At 46.8% G+C, this 24,035-nt stretch overlaps 1 protein-coding gene across 2 annotated transcripts in view; it reads right to left on the bottom strand.

Annotated features, from left to right (window-relative positions):
- The window catches only part of PLCD1 (phospholipase C delta 1), a 51,223-nt gene extending 30,456 nt beyond the window's left edge, over positions 1-20,767 (bottom strand). The window contains exons 1-2 of one of the 2 annotated variants that reach the window (XM_041489874.1): positions 20,482-20,767; positions 7,480-7,644 (exon numbers count right to left, since the gene is read on the bottom strand). In XM_041489874.1, the coding sequence (XP_041345808.1) occupies positions 7,480-7,644; positions 20,482-20,515 (199 nt within the window). In that variant the 5' untranslated portion in view covers positions 20,516-20,767. Of the gene's footprint in view, positions 1-7,479; positions 7,645-12,212; positions 12,598-20,481 lie in introns of those variants that run through there. The other variant, XM_041489865.1, reaches the window with a different exon arrangement.
- Between the last annotated feature and the right edge of the window lie 3,268 nt (positions 20,768-24,035).

Here is a 24,035-nt window from a genome sequence, read left to right on the forward strand (position 1 = left end):
CATCTGCTAAAGTTATCTCTTTTCTGGAAAATCTTAACCCAGCATGAGTACTTTATCAGCTGCTCCCAGGCAGTGACTGTACTCTATTAGGAGTCCCAAACTGTGTGTTCAGCTGAGCTATCTGCAAGGAGAAATCAAAAATAACTGGGGCACAGAGATGTTTCACAGCAGAGGAACACTGGCAGCAAACAGCCATCAATCACAGCTCCCTGCAGCCTCCCTGTTCCTTCCCCATCACGCCACAGTGGGGAGATAACCACAAGCAGAAGAGAATCTGGAAAGTTTGCATCTACTTCTGAGTGTTTGCGTCTGCTGAAGAGGTGGTTTGTAGAGAGCCCAAAACATGACGCACAGCACAAGGAAGCCTGTGTTCCTGCTGACCTCCAGACACCAACTCACACAGGTTACATCCTGGTCAGCCTTCCTGGCTGCTCTGGATGCTGCTCAGACAGCCAAAGGCTCCCCACTGACACGGACATACAGCAACCTTCCCAGGAGCCAGTGGAATTCCTCCTGTCTGAACTACTCTCAGGGAGATGTTGAGAATTTTCTTTCTAGCCCTCTTTTCAGTTTTCATCACTGGCTCCTGCTCTTGTGCTTCTCCCTTGCTGATTTTCAGCCCAGCACCCTTCTCCTCTTTTACTCCTGGCATCAGCAGGCTAGGATAACTCAGGCCCTCAGGATTCTTTTGACAGCCCATGGTATCTTCAAGCAACCAACATGTAAATTTTGGGTATCTCTGTTGATTTGGATTTCTCTCTTCATGGCTTTCAAGGAGCTGGGCGTTACATTTGCAAACTCATCTCTTCATGCAGAAGGAACACGTCTTAAAGGAAATCAGCTGGATGATCTTTAAGGTCCCTTCCAACCCAAGCAACTCTATGATTCTGGTGTAGAAGAGCCAGAAGGATGAGCCTGACAACATTCCTAATGATGAAAGCACTTGTCAGAGAGGAGCCCTGGCCTCTCCATCTCTTCTCTCATCACTGCTCCACAATTGAAATGCCCAGACCATGCTGGGAGTATGAGCAGTAAACTCTTTGCTAATCCTAAGGAATAGAGGGAAAGGAGGAACAAAGGCAGACAACAATCCCTTTGTTTTCCTCCTGCTTGACAGGCAGCCCTTTGAGATATTTTGTCAAGAGTATTTGTCAAGAGACAAGGTAAGAAACTGAACCTGCACCTCCTGCAAACTGCCAAGCATGTGAAGGACAAGGGCTGGCAGGTGTTTCTCCTTTCTTGTGCCTTTGCTGATGGAGTGGGAGAGGAGGGTCACTGTATGGGCACTGCCAAAACAGCCTTCCTTGAGTTAGTCCAAGAACAATTCCTCAGATCCCTTCCTTATCCCACCCCCTGTCAGTAACAGGTGATCTGTGCAATGTGGCACTCAGTCACACTGAATTACTTCATCCCACTCTAATTGGCTCAGTAAGTCACTTCTGTTTACTGTCAAGAAATGTAGATGAGGAATGTGCTCAGCCATACAGAGCCCCCACAACACCCTGCACGTCTCCAGACCCTCACCAGCTTCTTTGAGGAGCAGATGAAAGCTGCTACCTGACCCCAGGACCATCCTGCAGAGACACTACATGGATTTCACAACATGCTGAGTGTGCCCCGTGTGCTGCTCCTCGCTCTGGTTTCACCCCGGGAAGAGCCATTCAGCTGATTTTGGTTTCACCAGGGGTGGTTGATGCTAATGGCCAAACACAGCTGGGATCAGGACCTGCAGCTGGGATCAGGACCTGCAACTGGGATCAGAACCTTTGTAAGCAGCGGGAGCTGGAGCACTGTCAGCCCCCCCGGGCTAGGAATACCAAAGGCTATCCATCACCCTCATCCCTGAGGGATACTTTAACACAATGGCTCACGGGTGGGTTCAGCATGAGCCCTGCTGTGTGCCCTCCCAGCCCTGCCTGCCTTGCTCTTTCATCTTCCTGTGTGTGCATTATGGCAGGTCCCAGCTGCTGATTCCTCATCCATTCCCTTCTCCCCCTCCACAGACATGCTCAGCAGGTTGCTCTGACTCGAGATCTGAGCACAGCAGTCTGCCCTCACTGCTGCTGTGTGTTTACCAGCTGACAACCGGTGATGCAATGCACATGCAATTTTACGGGTTGTTTGGAAACACCCTTTCATATAAGGTCTTTACTCAGTGTTTCAGCCTACCCATCATGGCTTGGGGCACTGAAGCAAAGAGTGATCTCTGTTTACATCCCTTCCACACAACCAGGGCCCCAGGAACTATTTTGGCGACCAGTTCCTACTTGCCCTGCCATCACAACACCGCTAAATTTGGATCTGAGGCTCTCAACACTTCTGCCTTTGCATTTAACATATGCTACAGAGAATAAGGTCAATATTTGTCAGCGCACTGCCTGTGATGAAAACTGTCCCAGCGACGCCTGCGGTGGCCTGATTGAAAACTCAATCGAAGAAACAGGCAGCTCTGCATCTGAGATGACGTGTTTGATGGCTTGAGTGATTGTGATAAAAACTGATGAGACCCACAGACAGACGGTTTTGTTTCCACAGCTGACAGTGCCTTGCATAACGCATTGGCATCAGCAAATATTTTTCCAGGGATAACTACATGTCTGACCACGAAAGCAGTGATTCCTCAAGAAACTGCAGAAAGAAGCTGTTGGTGCAGCCAGCTACCTGCTGTGTGCACACAGGTTGCTGAGGGTTTCTGTTGACTTTAGACACTTATCAGGAACAATTTCAAGCTTTTCCTTCGTGACTCCAGCAAACACAAAGCAGTATTACATCCTTCCTGTTCTTCTGCAAGTTCAGGACATTAATTCAATGGAGACAATAATTTATTCTTCTACAAAAGTGGTATGATATGTTCACTGCATGGTATTTTAAGGATATTCATAAATTTCCCAGCAAGCCAAAAGCAAAGGAAGAAGTTTTCTGCTGAACACTGGTACTAGGTTATAAACATAAACCTTTTGTACTATGTTTAAACCAAGCAAAAAATATCCTATAACTGTGCCAGAAACTAGAGGAACAGAAACAAATTCTGTGCATTTTCAATAGGGAGAATAACTAGTCATCAGATCAAACGATCTGTTTCATGACTTTAAGTAATAATACAGTCATCACTTGCAACACTCAGTAGTCCAACCGAGTTTAGCTCACCCCCCAAATCTGATTATTTTAATCAAAAAACAGAAAAAGAAAAAAATCTAACAATAGGAGTTCTTACGTAAAGCTTCTGGCCAGAAATGGATACATTTCAGCTACAACTCCTGACGTTCTCTCTTGACTTCACTGCTCGTGACTCAACAACACAGCCCAGTGAATCATCCCTGCTTCAGTGTGTGAAGCTTTTCATGGCTGTCATGGAAAACATCAGCTCCCTGAGCTTCCAGGAGAAGCACAGAGCAGGAGGCACCATAGCACCATCTCCGGGGCCCCACTGTAGCACCCCTAAACTTGATAGAATCGTTCAGCCTTTTCCTTCTGCCTTTGAACACTCTGTTTCTCCACCAACTGCTCAAAAGGATGATTCACTGGAAAGTTTTCAACCATTCCCACAAATCCCCAGGTTGAGAGAGTTTCTAAAGGGATTGAGTCTGGCTTAAGTGAGCTCACACTAGGGATTACAGCTGGTTTAAGAAAATACTTTCAAAAATCAATTTCACTGAAAGCAGCAAATGCCTTTTTGCTCTTTTTTTTTTTTTTTCACCTAGATGAGATCTGGTATTTGATCACAGCTGAACGAGACAGTGCTAGTGACAGGCTGCAGCTCTGCCCCCGCTGCTGGCTCTCCTCCCTCACACCACAGTGATGCTCAGCAGTGAACTGCCTCAGAATTAACTGTTTTCCAGCTCCCTCACATAATTTATTTTTTTTTTTTGTCCCAAAACTGTTAATCCAGCCACTTTAACTCTGTTTCTGGAGGCCAGGGAGAGATCTGGTATTTGACCACAGCTGAACGAGACAGTGCTAGTGACAGGCTGCAGCTCTGCCCCCGCTGCTGGCTCTCCTCCCTCACACCACAGTGATGCTCAGCAGTGAACTGCCTCAGAATTAACTGTTTTCCAGCTCCCTCACATAATTTATTTTTTTTTTTTGTCCCAAAACTGTTAATCCAGCCACTTTAACTCTGTTTCTGGAGGCCAGGGAGAAAGCACTGTGAAAACCTCCTGGGCCAAAGAAGCATCCACCCTCCCATGGCCCTACACAGCAGTTGGGATAATGAGAGCAGCAGTGTGTTTGTGGATCTGGTTGTAGCTCAGCCACAGGAAGGAGCAACCTGTGGTGAAAAATGGATTTTTAAAGGTGATTTTGAGCAGCACTTGGTGCCCAGCACTCCTATGCTTCTGCTGGAGGCAACCAGAGAGTACACACAGGGCAGAACAAGCTTGCTGTAAAACTGGCTTAAGATGCTTCAAGGGCTTTTGGGGGGGGAAAAAATTGCCCTGGGGTTAAATGGAACATACTGAAAAATAAGGAAGTATTGACAATAAGGAAAAAATGGATTATTCTACCAGATCAGAAACTATTTTGGAAGGACAGCTTATCCCCAAAGCCCTGTTTGGGGGATGCAGCTATGAAGACAGCATCTAATTTAAATTCCCAGTTGTTTAAAATAAAGACAACAGAGGAAGGTACTGCGTATACCCCATGTATCTGATCCAGGCAACATCTGTTCCTGTCACAACCCTGATAAGTGGGGTTTTTTGAACTTCAAACATTTGACATTCTCCTGTCTAACCCTGGCAGTCCCCAGCTTTATCTACTGGCCTCCATCATACCATGGTTTACAAATAGCTTTTCCACATGGTCACAAGAATAACAACAGGAATAACAAGAAACTATCCAAACAAAAACATAACCCTTAGACTTCCCTTCTCTGAGGTTCATCCATTGCTGTCAGCAATGCTGCAGATAAGATTGGACCTGCTGCTAAACCTCCCAGTTTCCATTCTGCTCATCCTTTTTTCCATCCTGAAAAGGGAGTTTATCTGCAGCTTTGGGAAGGCTTTGTCCTGGAGAGCAAAGTCAGTGTTTGTTAGCAAGGAAGGGTGACCCTCTGCAGAGACTCACCCTGACCTTGGGTCTCAAATCATGACCCCGCACTCCTCCTCTGCTGTGACAGCCTTCACACTGACCAAGGGAGAAGGCAGATGGGGTGACAGAGCCTGCCAGAGGCCACAACAGGAGCCAGGGGTAATCCACTCTGTACCTGCACCCAGAGCAGCCTGGTGAAGTTAAAAGCTCCAGAATGAAACTCAAACACAGCAGTCACTCTGAAAACTCACAAATGGAAGGTGTCAGAGGATCAATAAAAGAGAAAGGCAAGGAGAAACATGACCAGAAGGTAGAGGAAAGTGATTTTGTCCCTCTCCTCTGCTCTCATGATACAACACCTGCTGTACTGCAGCTCTGGGGCCTCCAAGGATGTGAATCTGCTGGAGCAAGCCCAGAGGACACCACAAAGCTGCTCCAAGGGCTGGAGCCCTCTGCTTTGGGGACAGGCTGGGAGAGCTGGGGGGGTTCAACCTGAAGAGAAACTCCAGGGAGACATCAGAGCTCCTTCCAGGGGCTTCAAGAGTCCTTCCTGGGGAAGGACTTTTGTCAAAGGCCTGGAGTGATGGGACAAAGGGGAATGGCTTCACACTGCCAGAAGGCAGGTTTAGATTAGCCACAAGGCAGTGATTCCTTACAGTGAGGGTGGTGAGGCCCTGGCACAGGCTGCCCACAGAAGCCGTGGCTGCCCCATCCCTGGAAATGTTCAAGTCCCTTCCAACACAAACCCCTGATCCATGATCTTTAATGTCCCTTTCAGCCCAAACCTTTGTGATTCTATGATTTAAAGCCTTTTACAGTTAGTTAGAGGGAAGAGAGGCAGATAGTGATGGACAAGGGGGAATAGATTTAAACTAAAAAAGGAAAGATTTAGATGAGATGTTAGAATGAAATTCTTTACTCAGAGTGTGACAAGACACCAGTACAGGTTGCTCAAGGAAGCTGTGGATGCCCCATTCCTGGAAATCTCCACGGCAAAACACCTGGATGGAGCTTGGAGCAACCTGGTCCAGGTGTGCTTGCCCATGGCAGGGAACTGGAACTCCCTGATCCATGATCTTTAATGTCCCTTTCAGCCCAAACCTTTGTGATTCTATGATTTAAAGCCTTTTACAGTTAAGGAACAGATTTAAACTAAAAAAAGGAGAGATTTAGATGAGATGTTAGAACTAAATTCTTTACTCAGAGTGTGACAAGACACCAGCACAGGTTGCTCAAGGAAGATGTGGATGCCCCATTCCTGGAAGTCTCCACGGCAAAACACCTGGATGGGGCTTGGAGCAACCTGGTCCAGGTGTCCTTGCCCATGGCAGGGAACTGGAACTCCCTGATCCATGATCTTTAATGTCCCTTTCAGCCCAAACCTTTGTGATTCTATGATTTAAAGCCTTTTACAGTTAGTTAGAGGGAAGAGAAAGAAAACGTGTGGAGAAGGATGTACAAAGAGATTAAATGAGGTGCCCAAAGTCATGTGAGAAAATTTTGGTCATCGGGGTTACAAAGCAAACATATTTTACCCTGCTACTTTACTCCTCCTACTGGAAATCTTATCACTGCTTGTGGGAGGAAGGGAGGTAATTTGAAAGACCCACCCTTCATTTAGTTAATTGTGTTCATTACCAAAAGAACCTGTGTAATTAACACATTTCAACATGCCATAAAACATCTTCCATGTTACTAATTTATCTCCTGGATTTACAAGACCAAAATGATTAGTGAAATAAAAGAGAAAAAAAAGTCAGAAAATATGGAGAAATGTGTCAGAAAAATATGGAATGAGAAGAAAAAAAAAAGATATAAACAGACACACCCTGTCTGATTCCATTTTGTCTGCACAATTGGGTTCAATTGGGGTCCCAATTATGGAGCCAAGCTGGGTGCTGCTGGAACAGAATGGGTTTTCCTGTGCCATATAATGGTGATTGTAGTATCAGGACTTTTTACAGCAGGGCAGATCCTGGGTTTCCAAGATAAGGATGAGAATAGGCTGTCCTTCCCAGGGACATCTCCTGTCAGCCCTAGCATTTCCATATCTCTGCAGTTCTCTTGTGAGGCTGAAATGGCAGTTTTCCCTGGGGCTGCAGGCAGGAAAGGAGCAGCAGCCACACACCACACCACAAGTGCTCACACCATGTCTCACACCGAGCATTAGGGCTCGGACACCTGAGTGACCTGAACAATTTTGGGGAGGAAACAAACCAGACAGGGCTGCTGAGACCAGCACAGCCCACCCCACAACCATCTGAGGCAGCAGCTCATGAGCTTGGGCAATGTGACCATTCCTGACACGGCAGATTCCTCGTGGCTGTCCCAGAGGTGACAGCATCACTCAGCGTGTGTGTCACAGCAGGAATGAAGGACCTGCTCTCATTGCTCCACACCACATAATGGTCCTGGTTCACCCCAGGCACCTCTGACAAAGCAAACTTTACTCACAGATCTGCGACTCTGGGGATCTCAGCACCTTCTTTGACTCCTGCCAGATGGTTTTGCAGTCCTCCTGGAGCTTATAGAACCGCTCCTTTCTCCAGGAGCTTGACTTCACTTTTAGCAGCTGGCTGCCTTTCAGGAGGAACTTCAGGTCCTTGTCATCTTTGAGGCCTGTGGAGAAACAGAAGTGGTAATGTTTTAAGAGACACCTCAAGAAATGATGCTCAAAGAGTTTTCCCTTCCACAGGGGCAGCCAGGTTTGAGGAGCACAGCAGAGCAGAGAGACTCAGAAATCCTGCACACCACTTCATGATCACAAAGGAGGCTGAAGCCTTTGTGCTTCCCAGATTGAGTCTGAACACTTTGTGTTGTAATTCTCAGGTGTTTTACAAAGGTAAAATACCTCCTTCTCAGCAAATAGTTAGGATGCAAAAAACTACAACAAAACCAACAGCAGAGAAGTAAAAGCGGAGAAAGGAAAATTGCATAACTTGTAACTGGAATGCTGTCAGGAACTTTCAAGTGATTTCAAATCTGCAACAAAATTTCCTTTGTGGAAACAGGAATACACAAACATATCTCTCATCCTCCTCTGGCAAACAGTGCCTTCCTATCCACGTGGGAATTTTGCAGATCAGATGAAGCTTAGGAGAAAGAAGTTTGGTGACAGGCAGCAACAGATCGCTAGGACAGCAGTAAGGAGCAGCCAGGATCTCCTCATTGCTCAACCATCCGAAGGGTCTTTGTCTTTCTTACACTACAAAGCCAATGCTATGTCAAGTAATAACAACCAAACCTTCTGGTTGTGGGAACTTCAAATTTCACAACTTAACCTAGATTCAGGAAGGCATTTAAGACATCTAGAGAGGAAACAGGCACCTACTGAGACTCTGAAAACAAATTTGGCATTCTACATGGTTTTGAGTGTCTCAGCAGTGCCTGATTTCTGCATACCTAAATACCTTGGAGAATCTGTCCTCAAACCAACCATTAATTACAGATCTGAAGCATGCAGACTGAAAAGGGAGAGAGCATGAAACACAAGAAACACATCCTGGGCTTTCTGTAATAGGCACCTTGCAGCTCTGTGACACTGCATGAAAGGCTGGCTCAGAGCTGGTGAAGCAGCATTTATCTCTGCAGAGCTGACCATGCACATCCCAACTCACAGGAAACTTTTCTTCCCTTACCTTGGCAGTGCAGGGAGCCACTTGGCCACCTGCAGCCACCTGACGCTCATCTCCAGGGACATTCCTCAAATACATACAAACATAATGTGGAGTCTCACAAATAACATTTTTCCACTGCAGTGTCCCCTGTGACATTGGACTGGTTCTTCTCTGGGAGACACAGCTGCTTTGAATCACTGGCTTTTAAACAAGGCAAGGCAATAAACGACCAGGCATCACTTCAGGCCTGCTTGAAAAACAAAACCCTGAGATCCAAGTGGCCAAATTCCCAGTCTCCTGACTTCCATACAGGAAACTGAAGCGCCAGGTGCTGCAAAGCACCAGTGTGGGTCATGGTGGCAGCAGCAAAAACCAGCACTGAGAGTTTGTAACTGGGATACACTGGCCTAAAGAGAGCACTTTAGACTGCCAAAGCCTGAGATTTACATCAGAGATAAATATTAGGGGTGTCCAGTGTCCACTTTGTGAGCAGCTCACACCATTTATTGGTTTTACAGAGCTCAAGGAGCATGTCCAGAGCTGAGCCAGGCTGAAACATCCAGACTTGAAAGCATCAGAGTAGAAGCTGGAGATTCTGCAAAGGTGCCTTTGGCCTCTTTCTTTCCTCAAAGTAAAAATAGGTATTTCATTAATTGTCTTCCCTGCTACAGCACTGCTTGGCTCCCCAGCTCATGAGTGGTCTGGACGTTCCTAAGAGGGGAATTTGAATGCTTCCCCCACAGAAAACTTTGGGAAAAAATTAATGGAGAGAAGAAAAAAATCTGTCTCCTGGAAAGCACAGAAGGGTGACAAGGTGAGGACAGCTATGGGACCCGGGACAGCATCACCAGGGGTTGATGAGAGGCCAGATCATCTGGAGGAAGGACACACACCACAACAGCTCCACAGGTTCTTGGTCTCCTGAGCTGGCTTAGAGCTCTGCTTTAAGGCACAGGTCCTCCAAGTGCACAGACTGAAGTCTCACTAACATCCCTGGGGCTCCCCTCAAGGTTCCTGGAGAGGAAACCAACTTCTCCCTTCTCCCTGTTCACCCACATTTCTATCCTGGCTCCCAGCTCGATTCTTTCTTTTTCTTCGGACCCCAACCACTCTCAATCACTACAGGACTTGGAGGAGGACAAGTCATCCTGGGGTGACATGACAAGGAGAGCAGGAAACCCAACAAATCCTTTGGATGCCAATGTCTGTAAGTGTGGAATGAGAAATCCATTTAACCAGAACATGTTTTGTTCCACAGACCCTGAGTGCAGCATCTGTAACGTGTCCTGCTACCAGGACATCCCAAAGAGCTGCACCAATGTAATAAGGACAAATCTGGTTGGGCACAGGTGGTGGCCAAGGGCAGATTCCTCTCCTCCAGACTTGAACCACAGAGTTCAGACACAAGCTGGAGCTCAGAGCCCTTCATCCTGTTCAGCAGCACAGCCCAGTCAGTGTAATGGCGTGGTCAAAACTCCCCTTCTTCTTCCCCAGAGCTTCAGGCTCTGCCTCCTCTGCCCAAGCAAGCACTGGCACAGACTCTTTCCTTGAGTGAGTCACTTAACTTCTGTGTTCCTACCTGCTTTTTGTTAGGCCATAGTGCAGCATAAGACACTCTGATCTGCTGATACAGGAACCACAAACACACCCCTGATGTGTCAGTGGGACATTACTCTCAGCTGGTTACTGCTTTCCAGTAAAAAAAAAAAAAAAAAAAACAACCCAAAACACCTTTTCCCAGCAGAAACCTGAAGATTTCTTCCTAACAACGCCATGGAGAATCATGGAATGGTTTAGGTTGGACGGAGCCTTACAGGTCATCCCATTCCACCCTGCTGCCATGGACAGGAACACTTCCACTAGACCAGATTGTTCAAAGACTGAAGCTGAGGAGGTTTGTGGTCCAGAGCTCCATCTCACAGCAATGAAAACCAGAGTCATACATATTGTACACATACACCATAAAAGTTAAAAAACCCTGTGCAGCAGGACAAGGACATTGATTCCCAACTATACAACAACATTAAGCATGAGAAGCACAATCACTGCACTGAAAAAGATGTGTAAATCCTGCCTGAAGCATATGCAAGACTGTGTCTTGCTTAGCATCCTCTGTAAAATACCAAATACACACTTAGCATGCAAAATTCCAGAGTGCCTTTCAAGGGTCAGACCCTGAAGATTTCTTCCTAACAACGCCATGGAGAATCATGGAATGGTTTAGGTTGGACGGAGCCTTACAGGTCATCCCATTCCACCCTGCTGCCATGGACAGGAACACTTCCACTAGACCAGATTGTTCAAAGACTGAAGCTGAGGAGGTTTGTGGTCCAGAGCTCCATCTCACAGCAATGAAAACCAGAGTCATACATATTGTACACATACACCATAAAAGTTAAAAAACCCTGTGCAGCAGGACAAGGACATTGATTCCCAACTATACAACAACATTAAGCATGAGAAGCACAATCACTGCACTGAAAAAGATGTGTAAATCCTGCCTGAAGCATATGCAAGACTGTGTCTTGCTTAGCATCCTCTGTAAAATACCAAATACACACTTAGCATGCAAAATTCCAGAGTGCCTTTCAAGGGTCAGGACCCCCCTGCTTGCAAAACATCAATCACACACTTTCTGAAGATAATATATTCAGCACACAGTGATGTTCAGAGCGAAAATCATATTTGGCTAAGGTAGGAGTGCCTTGAGCACACACAGCACTGCAATAACCATTGTGTTAATACACTGCACTAGGAAGCTTCGGACCCTGAGCCATCAGAAATGTTAACCTTTGCCTTATCTAGCAGGTTTACAGCAAGCAGGAAGCCCAATAAAATGATAGCTGTCACGGTAGGAGCCGGGCTTTGAGTTCACTGAGGAGCTCCTTAGGATGGCAGTGATAATCTGTATTGTTGTAGCATTCTCACAAATCTGCTGATCTGATAGAACTTAATTACACTCGCTATAAAACAAGTCTCCTCCCGCCCACTTTCCCCCTTCCAGCTGCTTACAGACCAGGTTTAACTCAGGTTTGCTGGTTTAAAAGGGCAGAAAGCCCTTCTTGTAAAATCTAAGGAATTTAAACTCAGGTGAGTAAATGGCTATTTCCCACTTCCATCCATCCTGCGTGTCCACAGGAATCAAAGAACTTGCATCCACTGGGGCTGTGCCTCCAGAGAGCAGGAACCAGCCATGAGTTCACAGCCAGGCACACAAGTTATGAAACTCCCCGGGTTTCCTCTTTCATGGGCAGCCTCTGCGTGGTTCCCTGGGCTCTTACAGCAACAGGCAGCACACCACCGAGCAGGGCTGAAACTGGCCAGGAGAACGGCACCCCAAACACCCTCAATCAGAGGCAGTACAGAAAGCCCAGCAAGAGCTTTGGGAACCGAGCCTTTGGCCACACTCTGATGCCTCCAACGAGGCTGTTCACACATCTGGCGTGCGGTTACAAGCAAAGGAAACCTTGGGAATTTAAAAATAACGCCGGAGTTTAGGGCGGAGCGCTGCCTCCGCTCAGGGAAAAGAGAAGGGAAGCGGCTGCCGGGTGTGCCCAAGCTGTCCCTTACCCAGCCTGATGCCATTCAACGCGGCCACTCTGCGGCTCTGCTCCAGCAGGATGTTTTCCTGGGACACGGTGCGCTTGGGCTGCCTTCGGATGCACTGCATGATCCAGCGCGGGGCTCGGGGAGAGGCGGCGGCCGTCGGGAGGGCTGGGGGGCCGTGCCACCCCTGCAGGGATCCCTGCTCATCCAGGAGCTCCGGCGGTGTCACACGGGGCTCCAAGGAGCGGGCAGCGGGACGGCGGCAGCACGGCAAGGCAGGGGAGGGCAGAGTCCGGCTGGGGGTGGGACCGTGGCAAGTCTCTCCTCCTGCTTCACACGCTGGATGCAAAATTAAGCCGAGGAGCCTGCCCAGGTAGAAGGAACAAGTTTTCCACCAGTGGGATTTTACGCATCGTTTCCAGAGGCTGGAGGAGTCGCAGATATTGTTCGTGGGTCTTAATCACTGCCTTGGGCTTGTCAGCCTTGTCCTGCCCACGAGCGAGCCGGGCTCCACCCTTTCTCTTCTGAGCAGAGCCGCTCCGTGCTGCTCCCGCTGACCGGCGCTGAGCACGGTGCCTAAAACACCTCCTGCCAGGGCAGATGTGACCCAAAAGATGCTCGGAAACTGAGTTTTAATCCTCTTCCTTTTCCACCAACGGAAGAGTATTTTCCTAAGAGTGCGGAGAGTGCCTTCTCTGCCACCGATTTCCTGTGTGACTTGGGTGAGTCACTGACCCCGCATTTCTGCATAGCTTTGGGTTTATTCTTGTAATTCAGATTTACCCTGCACTCTGGTATAGGAAAAAGCCTCCTCGGGGATTTAACAAGTCACTGATTACACAGAATCACGGAATAATTCATGTTGGAATGAACCTCTGGGGCTCTCTTGTTCAATTACCCATTCAAAGTGAAGAGTCACCTTCAAAGGTAGATCTGGTTGCTTGCAGCCTCGTCCAGGTGAGTTTGGATATCTCTAGGGACAGAGACTCCAAAACCAATTTGGATACCCATACAAGAGCTCAGATGTTCTCAAAAGCATTTGTATGTTATGACCAGTATAAATTTCCTTTGCTGTAACTCACAGCCATTCCCCATTGTCCTGGCAATGGCTGGGACTAAAATCCATCACTTCCCTGGCCAGGACCTTTTCTGAAGGGAAAATCAGCAGCTATACACATATACACTTTGTCACAGACTATTTTTTCTTCTTTTTTTTTCCTTTTTTTTCTTTTTTATTTTTTTGTTTGTTTGTTTGTTTCCTCATTGCCTTTGCAAGCTGCTGCTGTAAGGGTGAAGGTAGTGCAAGGACATGGGTCAAACAGGGGTGAATATTCCTTACTGCAGAATCAGCATATACCCAAGAAATGTGATATCAAACCACACTGTTTTAGCCACTGTTTTCAACTTAAATGAAGGCTTTCCCTTCACCAGCCCCTCATCATAGTCAATACAGGTTTTATAAACATTATCTCTGATTCTGGTGCCTGTCAATCAAGACATCTTCCCCTTTTTTCTCAGCAGTTTGAAGGAAGCCCTACCAGCCCTCACAGGGAAGCACAGAGCACTGGGTTGTTTGACCAGCACAAGGACAGGGTCAGAGTCATTAATCACTGCCATACACCACAGGTGAGAAACTCTCTGGGGACAAGACAGAGCCATTGCATGGCCTTGAACAGCAGTACACCTAATAACTCTTTATTTACACACAGCCATTGCAGATCACAGACAGCAAAGGAGAATAAAGGCAATTTCTGGATGGGGCATTGATGAACATGTTAGCCAGATTATCAGTGTGTTTGGGAAACACCTCCAGCCTTTCTGGGCCTCCTGCACAGACAGGGGCTGGATGTCAGAGCTTTAATCTCCATAGCACTCCCCTGGGAGCTGGGAGCTTTGTTTTTGCCTGGCAAGGAGGTGAGCACCATGATGTAATGGCTAGATGTTATTTATTAGCTATCAGTTTCTGAGCACTTCCCATATTTCACGTTGTGCACATTGGAGAGGACTGATCCAATTAAAGGAGTGGGGAAATCTCCTGTAATTGCCTTAGCAAAACAATTTGCTTCTATGCACCAGCTCTCCTGTCCAGCAGCAACCAGCATCCCATAGGGATTGATCTGGGAACACACAGAGGCCCTGTGCTTCACTTTCTCATTAATTCCTAATTGCAGTGCCAGTGACAGCCCTGCTCAAAGCTTTCCATGCCCTTGGAGAGCATTTTACTGTACTTAGCCCTGAAGTTTGCTCACACACTAAGCACAGGGTCAGCACGCTATGAGTTTGGCTACCTCTCCAGAACAGCAACGTGCAAGTTCTGCTGTTGTGAAGGCTTCAGAGATGTAAAGCAGTTCAAATCAGTTTGTTTTTAAAATGAACATGAGACAAATTGAGACAGAAATTCCCTCCTATGGGAAATGAATGAGCTGGATTTATTGTGGTCTTGAGATAATTTAAAGACTATGTCACAAGTCACAGAAGAAGCCTGATGGGGAAGGGTGACATGGATATTGATGTTACACGATGCTGCTGTCACACTCCAGCAAGGGAGGAAGTGATTCCTGCAAATGGCTCGTGGAAAAATTCTTCAAGCCTTATTCACTGCAGGTAACTGCACCTCAGTGGGTCGTGCAATTTTACCCATGTGACCAATCCCAATTAAATAAATGGCCCTGGTCACATGAGTGAAGTTATCCACGTCCCCATGCCCAGGATTTGCTGTGCTCATCACCCTATCGATTCCAGCTGGATTACTCACAGAGCAAATGGAAATCAATGGGAAAGAGGATGCCAGAACATGGTCCCAAAGTTAGCAAAGTGCTTGAATATCCAGGAAACAGGCACTTGCAGATGGAGTGGCTGCAGTGTCTGGTAGGAAATGGGCTATGTGAGAATGCTACAGTCCACAGGCTGCTCTTCAGATGATTTTCCAAAATTAATTAATCTCCATCACATCCTTTCACATGGGAGCTAAGGAAAGGAATTACCACTTTACACTGGGAGAAGCCAGTTGGCTTTTGAGTTCTTTATTAGGGCTGTACTTGTTCTCCCACCACCATCATATTTAGGTAACAGCAGAAGTGGTGCAACCCAATTCTGGTCACAGTCTCTTTAGAGCACATTGACAAAAATAACATGACAAAACTCAGCTGCTGATTTCCCCAGATTTGTAATAATTTAGGAGCAGAATAAAAATACCTGTGCTGGTGATGACCTCATCACTTCCCCATCACATCATGCACATGATGCACATTAGAACTACTAATGCCTATGAGAACTACATATCAAATAATAAATGTCATGTTCAGGGCAGATTTTCTCCCTTCCCCCTAAAGAGGCCAAAGGTTGTGTCTTGCCCTGTATTTGTTACCAAGAAGAAAAAAACCAGGTCTATTTAACATCATGCCATTCTTCTTACTAAAGAATATGACAGAAAGGTGTCTTCCACCTCTGCAGGGTCCCACCTGCCCTGTCCTTTCTTCTGGAGTCTGTTCCTCACTTCATCCATGTCCTGCCATATTCCACCTGCAGAAACCCTTTTTCCTCCTTCTCTGCTACCTGCAGGACACCACTCACTGCTCTCAGTTTATTCTCCCCAGTGACATCTCACATTCTTTGAGAACCCAGCCTTGCTTTTGGCACACCTTCTCACCTCCAGCAAAAAATGCCTGTGGATCCTCTACACCAGCATTTCATTCTTGCTTCCTGTGGGGAAGTGGGGATCAGGGAGTGGGTGCTGAGTCCAGATGCATGGGTGCATCCCTGGCCAAGGATGCTGCTGCTTGATCCCAGTGGGTGCCTCTTCAGAGCATGTGGTATGCACCAAGTTCCACCTTGTGGTCACACTGAGAACGGGCTTCTCCAGCAGCAAACCTTTGGCTTTTCTAGCCCTCTCCCTTCTCAGAGTGTTTGAGAGGTGCAGCTGAGCTGGGGCAGAAATCATATACATTAAACCTTAAAGATTCACACAGGAGGAGTTTTCCCAAGTCTCGTTGTCCTCCAGATCACTGCCTAAAGCCTCCCTCTGCCTGCACACTGGAGGAGTTGTGTGATGGGATCAGCACTGCCCAGCATTTCTCAGCTCCACTTTCTCTCTGTCTCCTTTGGCTGTCTCACCTTGTCTGAATGGTCTCTGGGAATGGTCTCATGTCCCTCCTCCAGCTCTGACAAGTCCATGCAGCCCATCTTTCCCCAGACAGGCTGTTTATATCCAGTGCCCACTGGGAAGGGCTGCAGGTCCATCACCCAGGCCATGCCATCTGCCAGCTTGCTGTGGATCAAAACCAGGCTGGGGAATGTGCGGGCAATTAAACAGTGCAGAGCCCTGGCCCTGCTTGGTGTAAACGAAGCCAGGCTGCCTGCTCAGACATTTCACAGACAGACAAATCATGACCTTTATTTGTGAAAACCTTCATACATCTTCCTGCCAGTCCAGGTCCCTCCCAGGGAGCTTGGATCGGTACAGGGAACAGGCTGTGACCCATCAAAAGCTACTGCCCTGAGCTCTTGATGAAATCCAGGTAAAACAAAACACCCAGCTAAAGTTCATCATGCTTGGAAACCAAAACCAGACTGAAGGTTTGGTTTGCTGCTTCCACTGGTCCCTTCACCACAGTGCACAGAGGGATCTGGCTGCAAAGAAAGTGTAAAAAAAAATACTGGCTTGTAATAAATTACAGATTTTCCAGTAGCTGGTGTGGAAAGAAAGTAATTGAAAAGAAGGATATCAACTTGATGGATAGGACCAGGATCAGCAGCCAGGAGCACTCGAGCAGCTCAACTGCCCAACTCCTAAGTCACGTTTCTGGAAACATGCAGATGAAGATGTTCTCTTCATAAACCCAAAGTCAGTTGTAGGTGGGTCCCAGCCTCATTTTTTAAAGGCCACTTAAAAGCTTTTCTCCACATTTTCTTCAGGAGCTGAAATTTCTTTCATAGACAAAACACAGGTCATTCTCAACATTCTGCAGCAGGGCAAAATTTGTGCAATAATTAAATTACACAACTGAATTATGCAAAACTAGGGAATTTAATTTTTTTTTTCCTAAGGGATTTATCTGGAATTTCTGTAACTCTAGCCAAAACCAGCCATTGAGACTTGTTGTGTGGGCTTTAAAAGGTACCATGGTACAGGGCTTTAAAAGGTACCATGTGAGGCAAAGCCTGAGGTGTGAGAATTTCCCCACACACAGTGTTTAGGCTGGCTCATTTAAGGTGTGGAAGTATTTCAGTTTAGAAGAAACTGTGTCAAAATCTTCTCTGCCTGCACAAAGGAAAAAAGAAACCTCTGTGTCTGACCAAGGTCTGCAGCCTTCTGGTCTGGTGGCTTGGCTGAGTGAGGACTGAGCCTTTCCACCCACGGGAAGGGCCTCAGAGACACATGGCTGAGGGTCAGTCTGCAGGATTTAATTATCTACAGTGCCAACAGGGGCCAGGAGAAGACAGGATACATTGCTCCTGCCTAGATCCCTACAAGCCTGAAATTCCTTAGAGATACTGGTGCTGACCCAGGTGAATCCCACCCTGTGTGATCACCAAGTGTTTATCTGCAGCTTTCCTTCCAAAATACCTTTTTTAATTGATGTCCCTGTACAGGAAACTCTACTTTGCTCCCAAATTATTGATAACTTTGGCTCCCAGTGCCTATCCAGGCAGCTGAGTTTCCATTCCTACACAAACCATCTCTTCCTCACACACCTCTCCCTCTTGCTTTTCCCTGTAGTTGGCTGAATCCTTTCATCTCTGCTACCTGCAGCACTTTTCCAGGTAACTGCATTTCCCTCTTCTTTCTCTCTCATTTCCCCATTAAAATCTGTTTTTCCTCAAGCATCCTCTGGCCCTGTCTTAGCTACTTTGGGCCTGATGGGGTTTTACACACTGGCAACAATCTCAAAACCAACTGTGGGCTTTAGTTTCACTAAAATACATTGCTCAGATGGAAAATATAGCAGCTTTTGTGTCAAAATAAAAGTGACCCAAAGTGAATTTTACTTTTCCTGTCTGAAAAAGGGACATGTTAACTGTTCAATGTAGTGGGATGTGTCAGTATCCCAAATTCCCCTGGACTATGGGGAACTATGGCTCACAAAACTCCCACGTGGTGGATCAAGCACAACCTGCATCAAAGGTGTGTGCTGGGAGCATTTTGTTGCTAGGAAAGGAGATGAAAGTCACCAGCTGCTCCAGAGCAGATCCCAGCTGATCCAAGCTGCATTACCACCTAGCTCGAGGTGCAGAAGGAGCCTCCTCAGTGCTCCCAGCTCACAAGGGCAGGTGGAGATGATTCATTTGGAAATTTCAATATAGATGTTAATCCTGAGGACTTTCTGGCAGAGCAAACAAGGAAATGGCCTGTCTTGTAGGATTTTACAAGCTGATTCTCCCCTTGGACTGTGGCAGAGGGCATTCCCTTTACAATGTACACAGTGTCTTGGGTGAAAAGTCAGTGTTTAAGAATAAGGCAGAGTACAAATTAGCTTTTCTACAATCTGTGAGCACAAGGGCTCCCAGTTCTGAAACAAACCAACTTCATGAGGCAAGAGAAAGAGTATTAATAGCCCATATTAATTCTGACATAGTAAATACAGCTGTTGTTGTATGTATTTTGGGAAGAAAAAAAAGAAAAAAAAGAGAGAACCTGAAAGAAAGAAAGAAGCTGAGTTTCAACACAGAGCCAGGGACAAAGCATATCCATAACTCACAGTATCAGAAATTTCTGACAAACTACATAGCAAAGTCTGATCCTGGTAAGAAGTCCACATGTGAACAACTCCTCTTATCTAAGTAGTCTGGCATTTGGAGTGACCCTGGCATTTGTGTGTGTGTGTGTGTGTTATGTGTCAAGGAATTTCAGTAAATACTTTTTAAAATTCTTGGCTCATTCAACATTTGTGTAATTTTCTGCTTCAGACAAAATAATAGATTACCAGCCACTGAATTTTTCTTGGTTCCTAAACCCAGAGGACTAAATAATATTCACTGAGAAAAAAAGAGAGAACCTGAAGGAAAGAAGCTGAGTTTCAACACAGAGCCAGGGACAAAGCATATCCATAACTCACAGTATCAGAAATTTCTGACAAACTACATAGCAAAGTCTGATCCTGGTAAGAAGTCCACATGTGAACAACTCCTCTTATCTAAGTAGTCTGGCATTTGGAGTGACCCTGGCATTTGTGTGTGTGTGTGTGTGTTATGTGTCAAGGAATTTCAGTAAATACTTTTTAAAATTCTTGGCTCATTCAACATTTGTGTAATTTTCTGCTTCAGACAAAATAATAGATTACCAGCCACTGAATTTTTCTTGGTTCCTAAACCCAGAGGACTAAATAATATTCACTGAAAAATAACCCACAGGCCAAAATGGGAAATGTTTTAACAGTTCCAGATGTGTTTCTTAGCTTTCTTTCCCCAGTGGCTGTATAATGAATGAAATACCTAAAAAAAAGTATAACATTAACCTCTGGTTCACCCTCCTGTGAGACTTCTACCATCTGGGAAAATCAGAGTGAAGATTTCATCAGCCTGGGGAAATCTTTTCACATTTCTGCTGGTAACACTAAAGTGATTATGTTCATTGGTAATCACTTATTGCTCTATCAGTTTATTTTTGTTTATAGCTTATCTGTAGTAAGAAAGCACCCATCTCATAAAATAAAAGACATATTGGAGGCTTCTCCCATTTCTTAGGGATTAAAATATTCCATTTCAACCTGTAGCTGTCACAGCCCTGAGTTGTTTCTGCTCCTCAGAGTAAGTAAAATACAATAAAGTGGTAACAAAGCAATACATAAAGTCAGGTGAGGAAATAAGGGGGGATATTTTATTACCCTGTCTATCGGACAAGCCTCCCAGACTTGGCACCAACAGAACCTTCCTAAATCTCACTCGCTGCAAGGGCAGAAAGAACTTCTTTTTTTAGAAACATTACTTATTTTGTACTTAATCTTTGCAGTGTCTCGGGACAGCCCCTGAGCCCAGATGTTTATCCAGGCTCTGCTGGCTCCACCAGAGCCCACAGAGTTTATCCAGCAGAGCACCCATCCCGCTCTCAGTTTCCCATAAAGGGGAGGAGATCTGGATCCACTTTTCTGAACTTGCAGATGCTTCCCCAGCCAAGGCACCCTTCCTGCCAACACAGATTGCCAGAGAAAAAATCCGCCACCTCTCTCTGCAACAGCGCTGAAATGCCCCATTACATCCGAATGAGAGAATGTGGAAGCGGAGAAGAGAGGAGGAAAAATAAAGCTCTTGGACAAGATAAGAGAGCCGAAACACAAGAACACTTCTCCAGACTTACTGTTGCAGGCGAGGAATGTGCCATTGGATGCCATGGCTGCAGCAGGAGCCGCCAGCAGCAGCAGCAGCAGCAGCGGGGCTCCGGCGAGCAGCCGTGCCCAGAAGTTAGCGCTGCCGCGGGGCCAGAGCCGCCAGGCTCCCCCTGCTCCTCGCTCCAGCGATCCCCGACAGGGGAGGCAGCTCCCTCCGCAGGGGCTGCTCCGTGCCCTTGGCTGGAATTGCGTCCTGGCTGTGACTCCTCATTTATCTCTCCCGCATCCGCACGCCGCTGCCTGCCCGGCGCAGCCACCGCGGCCAAGCGCCGCTCCGGCTCTGGCTCCTCCCTGCTCGCATTTGGCGTCTTCGCCGCTGGCCCGGCCTCCTCCTGCTCCTGGAGCTTCCCAGCGATGCTTCTTTTCTGTGGTTGCCACATATTCCTGCTCTGAATCCATCCTCGGCGGTCCGCAAATCAAGGAAAGGGTCTTAAGCAGATGCCACAGGTCAGAGTTTAGGGCTAATGAGCTTTTAGGTGCCGGCGGAGGCATAGTTCTTTCCACAAGTTAAAAAAAAACAAAACAACCCAGTCAGAACTTGCCAGTGTAGAAATAGAAACTGTAACCACAAACGCTCACGAAGGCATGAGCTTAGGGCAGAAAAAAAGTCGAGCTTTGCATTTGAGACAGCGAGACAGAAAAAACTGTGCTGTCCTGAGGCTTTTAGTGAGTGGAACTGATTTCTTCCACTCTGTTCCCTCCTCCTGAATTAGGTATCTTTGAAGGGTAGAAAGATGGTGAAGGCAAACAGGGAGAGGGAAAGGAAGCCAGTGTGGGAAAATAAAGTTTCCCTCTACTTGAATGTTTTTAGTAATTGGTTTGTTATTGTTTATGTATGTTTCTGGTTATTTAGGTTATCCTGATGCAAACACTTGATGGAGTTATTGGCAGATTCAAAGCCCTCTCTCTTCAGCAGCTCCACTGACAGAAGAGAGAAGTCTCTTCCTGATGGTGACAGAGCTAGAAAACATGTGTTGAAAAATACTTTGGGACAGTTTGTCCCTCCCTGCCAGGAGCTGGGCTGCTCCTCTGAGAGCCCAGACCTTGCTCTCAGAGAGTTTTACAGTCCACAAATACAAGGCTGCTGCCACCACCCAAGGAAAACAGCCCTAATATAGCAAAACTCTTCATGCTGGGACAAAACTAATAAAGCCAAACAAGTGAGCAATAAAAGAGCAGAGATTTCACCCCATGACTCCTCCCAAGTCCACTCTTCTACCTCACAGTCACCAGCTTGGCATGGGGAGGGCTCATCTCCTGCTGGACACTTTCCAAAGGACCTAGGAAGGAACATTCCTTTTTAAAACCCACAGACATTGATTCAGATGGGCTGGCAGCTGCTGGAAGGCAGGACCAGAAGATTCCTGGGACAGCCCTAAAAGCCTCAAGCTAGAGGGATTTTGGGAGGACCCTTCACACCCTGTCACCTTTTCAGCTGATGGGGAAGAGTACTGGAGGGAGTGTACAGGAAAGCTGCTGGAGGAGCCAGCCAGACTGGAAACTCCAGTAAGGCTGAGGTGGTGAGGACATGATGGTTTTCACAAGAGAGGAAAAGGAGAGAAGGGCAGTTTGAAAGTGGTGACACAAAATGGCATTGTACTAACTCCTTCCCTGTTTTCTTTGTCACACCCCATTGTGCCCTCACACTGCCTGGCACAAGTCCTCACTTAGAGGTGGACTGGTCAGTGTCCCTGTGCCCTCTGTGGCAAAGGGGACAGTGTAAGAGAGCTCCATCACTCCCAGAAATGACATGGACCATCCTGTGGTTAGAACCTCTTCCCAGCAGCATGGGGTACACAATGGCATCATCACTCTGCTCCGAACACAGCCATCATTACCTCAGGCTGGAGAGGGCTTCACCAGGAAAACACAACTGAGCTTCTCTGCCATCATCCCTTGAGTCTTGACGATCATCCCCTGCATTTACCCCTCCAAGAGAGCCCACTGTATCTCCTTGTGCTACCTTCTTGCCACACTGCCTTTTCCACCCTCATAGCTGGAGTAGAAGCTGGAGCCATAGACTCACTAAGGGTGGAAAAGACCTCCCAAGGACATAAAGTCCAACGTTAACCCAGAACCAGCATGCTCACACTAAACCATATCCCCAGGTGCCACGTCCAAATGGTGCCTGTCAGGAGGTCTCACAAAACCTTCCTGTACTTTTCACTTTTTGCAATCCCATTTGCTCTTCCTGCTTCTGTGCACATCCAGAAGCATCACCACTTAGGCTGCTGGGAGCACCTGGGGATCTTTCTGCCCCCCTAAGCTAAGTCATCACCATTTCTAAATTCTGAATGGGCTTGACATATGTGTGTGCTCAGAGCAAGCCAGGCAGTAACAGACAGTCTTGCACTTCTTGCATTCATCAGAAAGTCCAGCAGTCCCATCAGAGCACTGATATGCTGCAGCAGACACCCAGAACTGGAGATCCCCCAGCACAGGTCTCATCACAGCTTTGTTTCAGAAGGCTGCAGTCCTTTGAGTTGTATTTCTGCCTGTGCTTGAATTCCCTTTCCTTTGCATTGCTAAAAACAGTATACATCCAGAATAACAACGAAACCAAAGGGATGTGAGCTTCTGTGGGCTGCAGAAATCCTACTAATAAAAAATATTCTAAGAATAATATAGCAATTTAAGAATGTAATGTGAATATGCTTTTTTTTCTTGTCCACACCATCACTACTGTGCTCATAGTGAAGCAAAGTCAAGGCATTTCTAAGCCTGGAGATGGCCTGGCACTGCCTTCCCAAAGCAAAGCTGCTACCTTTGCAGCTTTGCTTTTGGGGAAAGTACAAGGTCAGAGCTGTGATATTTTACTGAGGGACAAGGCCTAAAGCCAGGACACATCTTGACTATCCCCTTTGCTATCCAACCACAGAGGTGAGGCTGGAAGGAGTTAAATGTCAGGCAGGCTGGGTGAGGAGCCTCTGTAACACACCCTCCAACACAGATGTCTGTATGCAAAGGTGCCAAGATCATCAGCTGAACTGGAGCCCTGCGAAGTCAAGGAGCTCTCCCATTTCTCTCACTCCTACACCCTTTGCATTCTCTGTTTTGTACACACAGCCCAGCCCAGGCACCAAAGAGCAGTCACAGAGCTCAGAGGCAAAAATGTTTGCAGGGTTCAATTCCACAGTGAACCACAAATCACAGCAAAACTAAAGCAAGCAGTTTACCTGTCTCCACTCTGAAAGCATGACTCAAGTGTTGACTTAATTGCACACAGTGGAAGGAGCAGCTTTTCATCTCAGAGGAATGCTACACCGCCCCAAAACCGAGTGTTTCCAATGGAGAAGATGCCTCCTGGCTCCCTCTGCCCTTCAGAATCTCACACACACCCTCCTCACCCCACTGAAATGCTCCCAACCACCTCTCCAAAGGATAACAGCAAAGGTCTTTGTTTGCTTTGCAGAAAGGACTCAGGATTCCTGCCATGCTTACACAGTGTAAGAAGCATTTGGGGGTTACACGGCCAGCAGGGAGCTCTGGCAGCCACGTGGGGCTGTTTTTGTCAGCAGGAGAA

This window comes from Pyrgilauda ruficollis, unplaced genomic scaffold (genome assembly GCF_017590135.1).
Source record: "Pyrgilauda ruficollis isolate IOZ18807 unplaced genomic scaffold, ASM1759013v1 scaffold12, whole genome shotgun sequence".
NCBI lineage: Eukaryota > Metazoa > Chordata > Aves > Passeriformes > Passeridae > Pyrgilauda > Pyrgilauda ruficollis.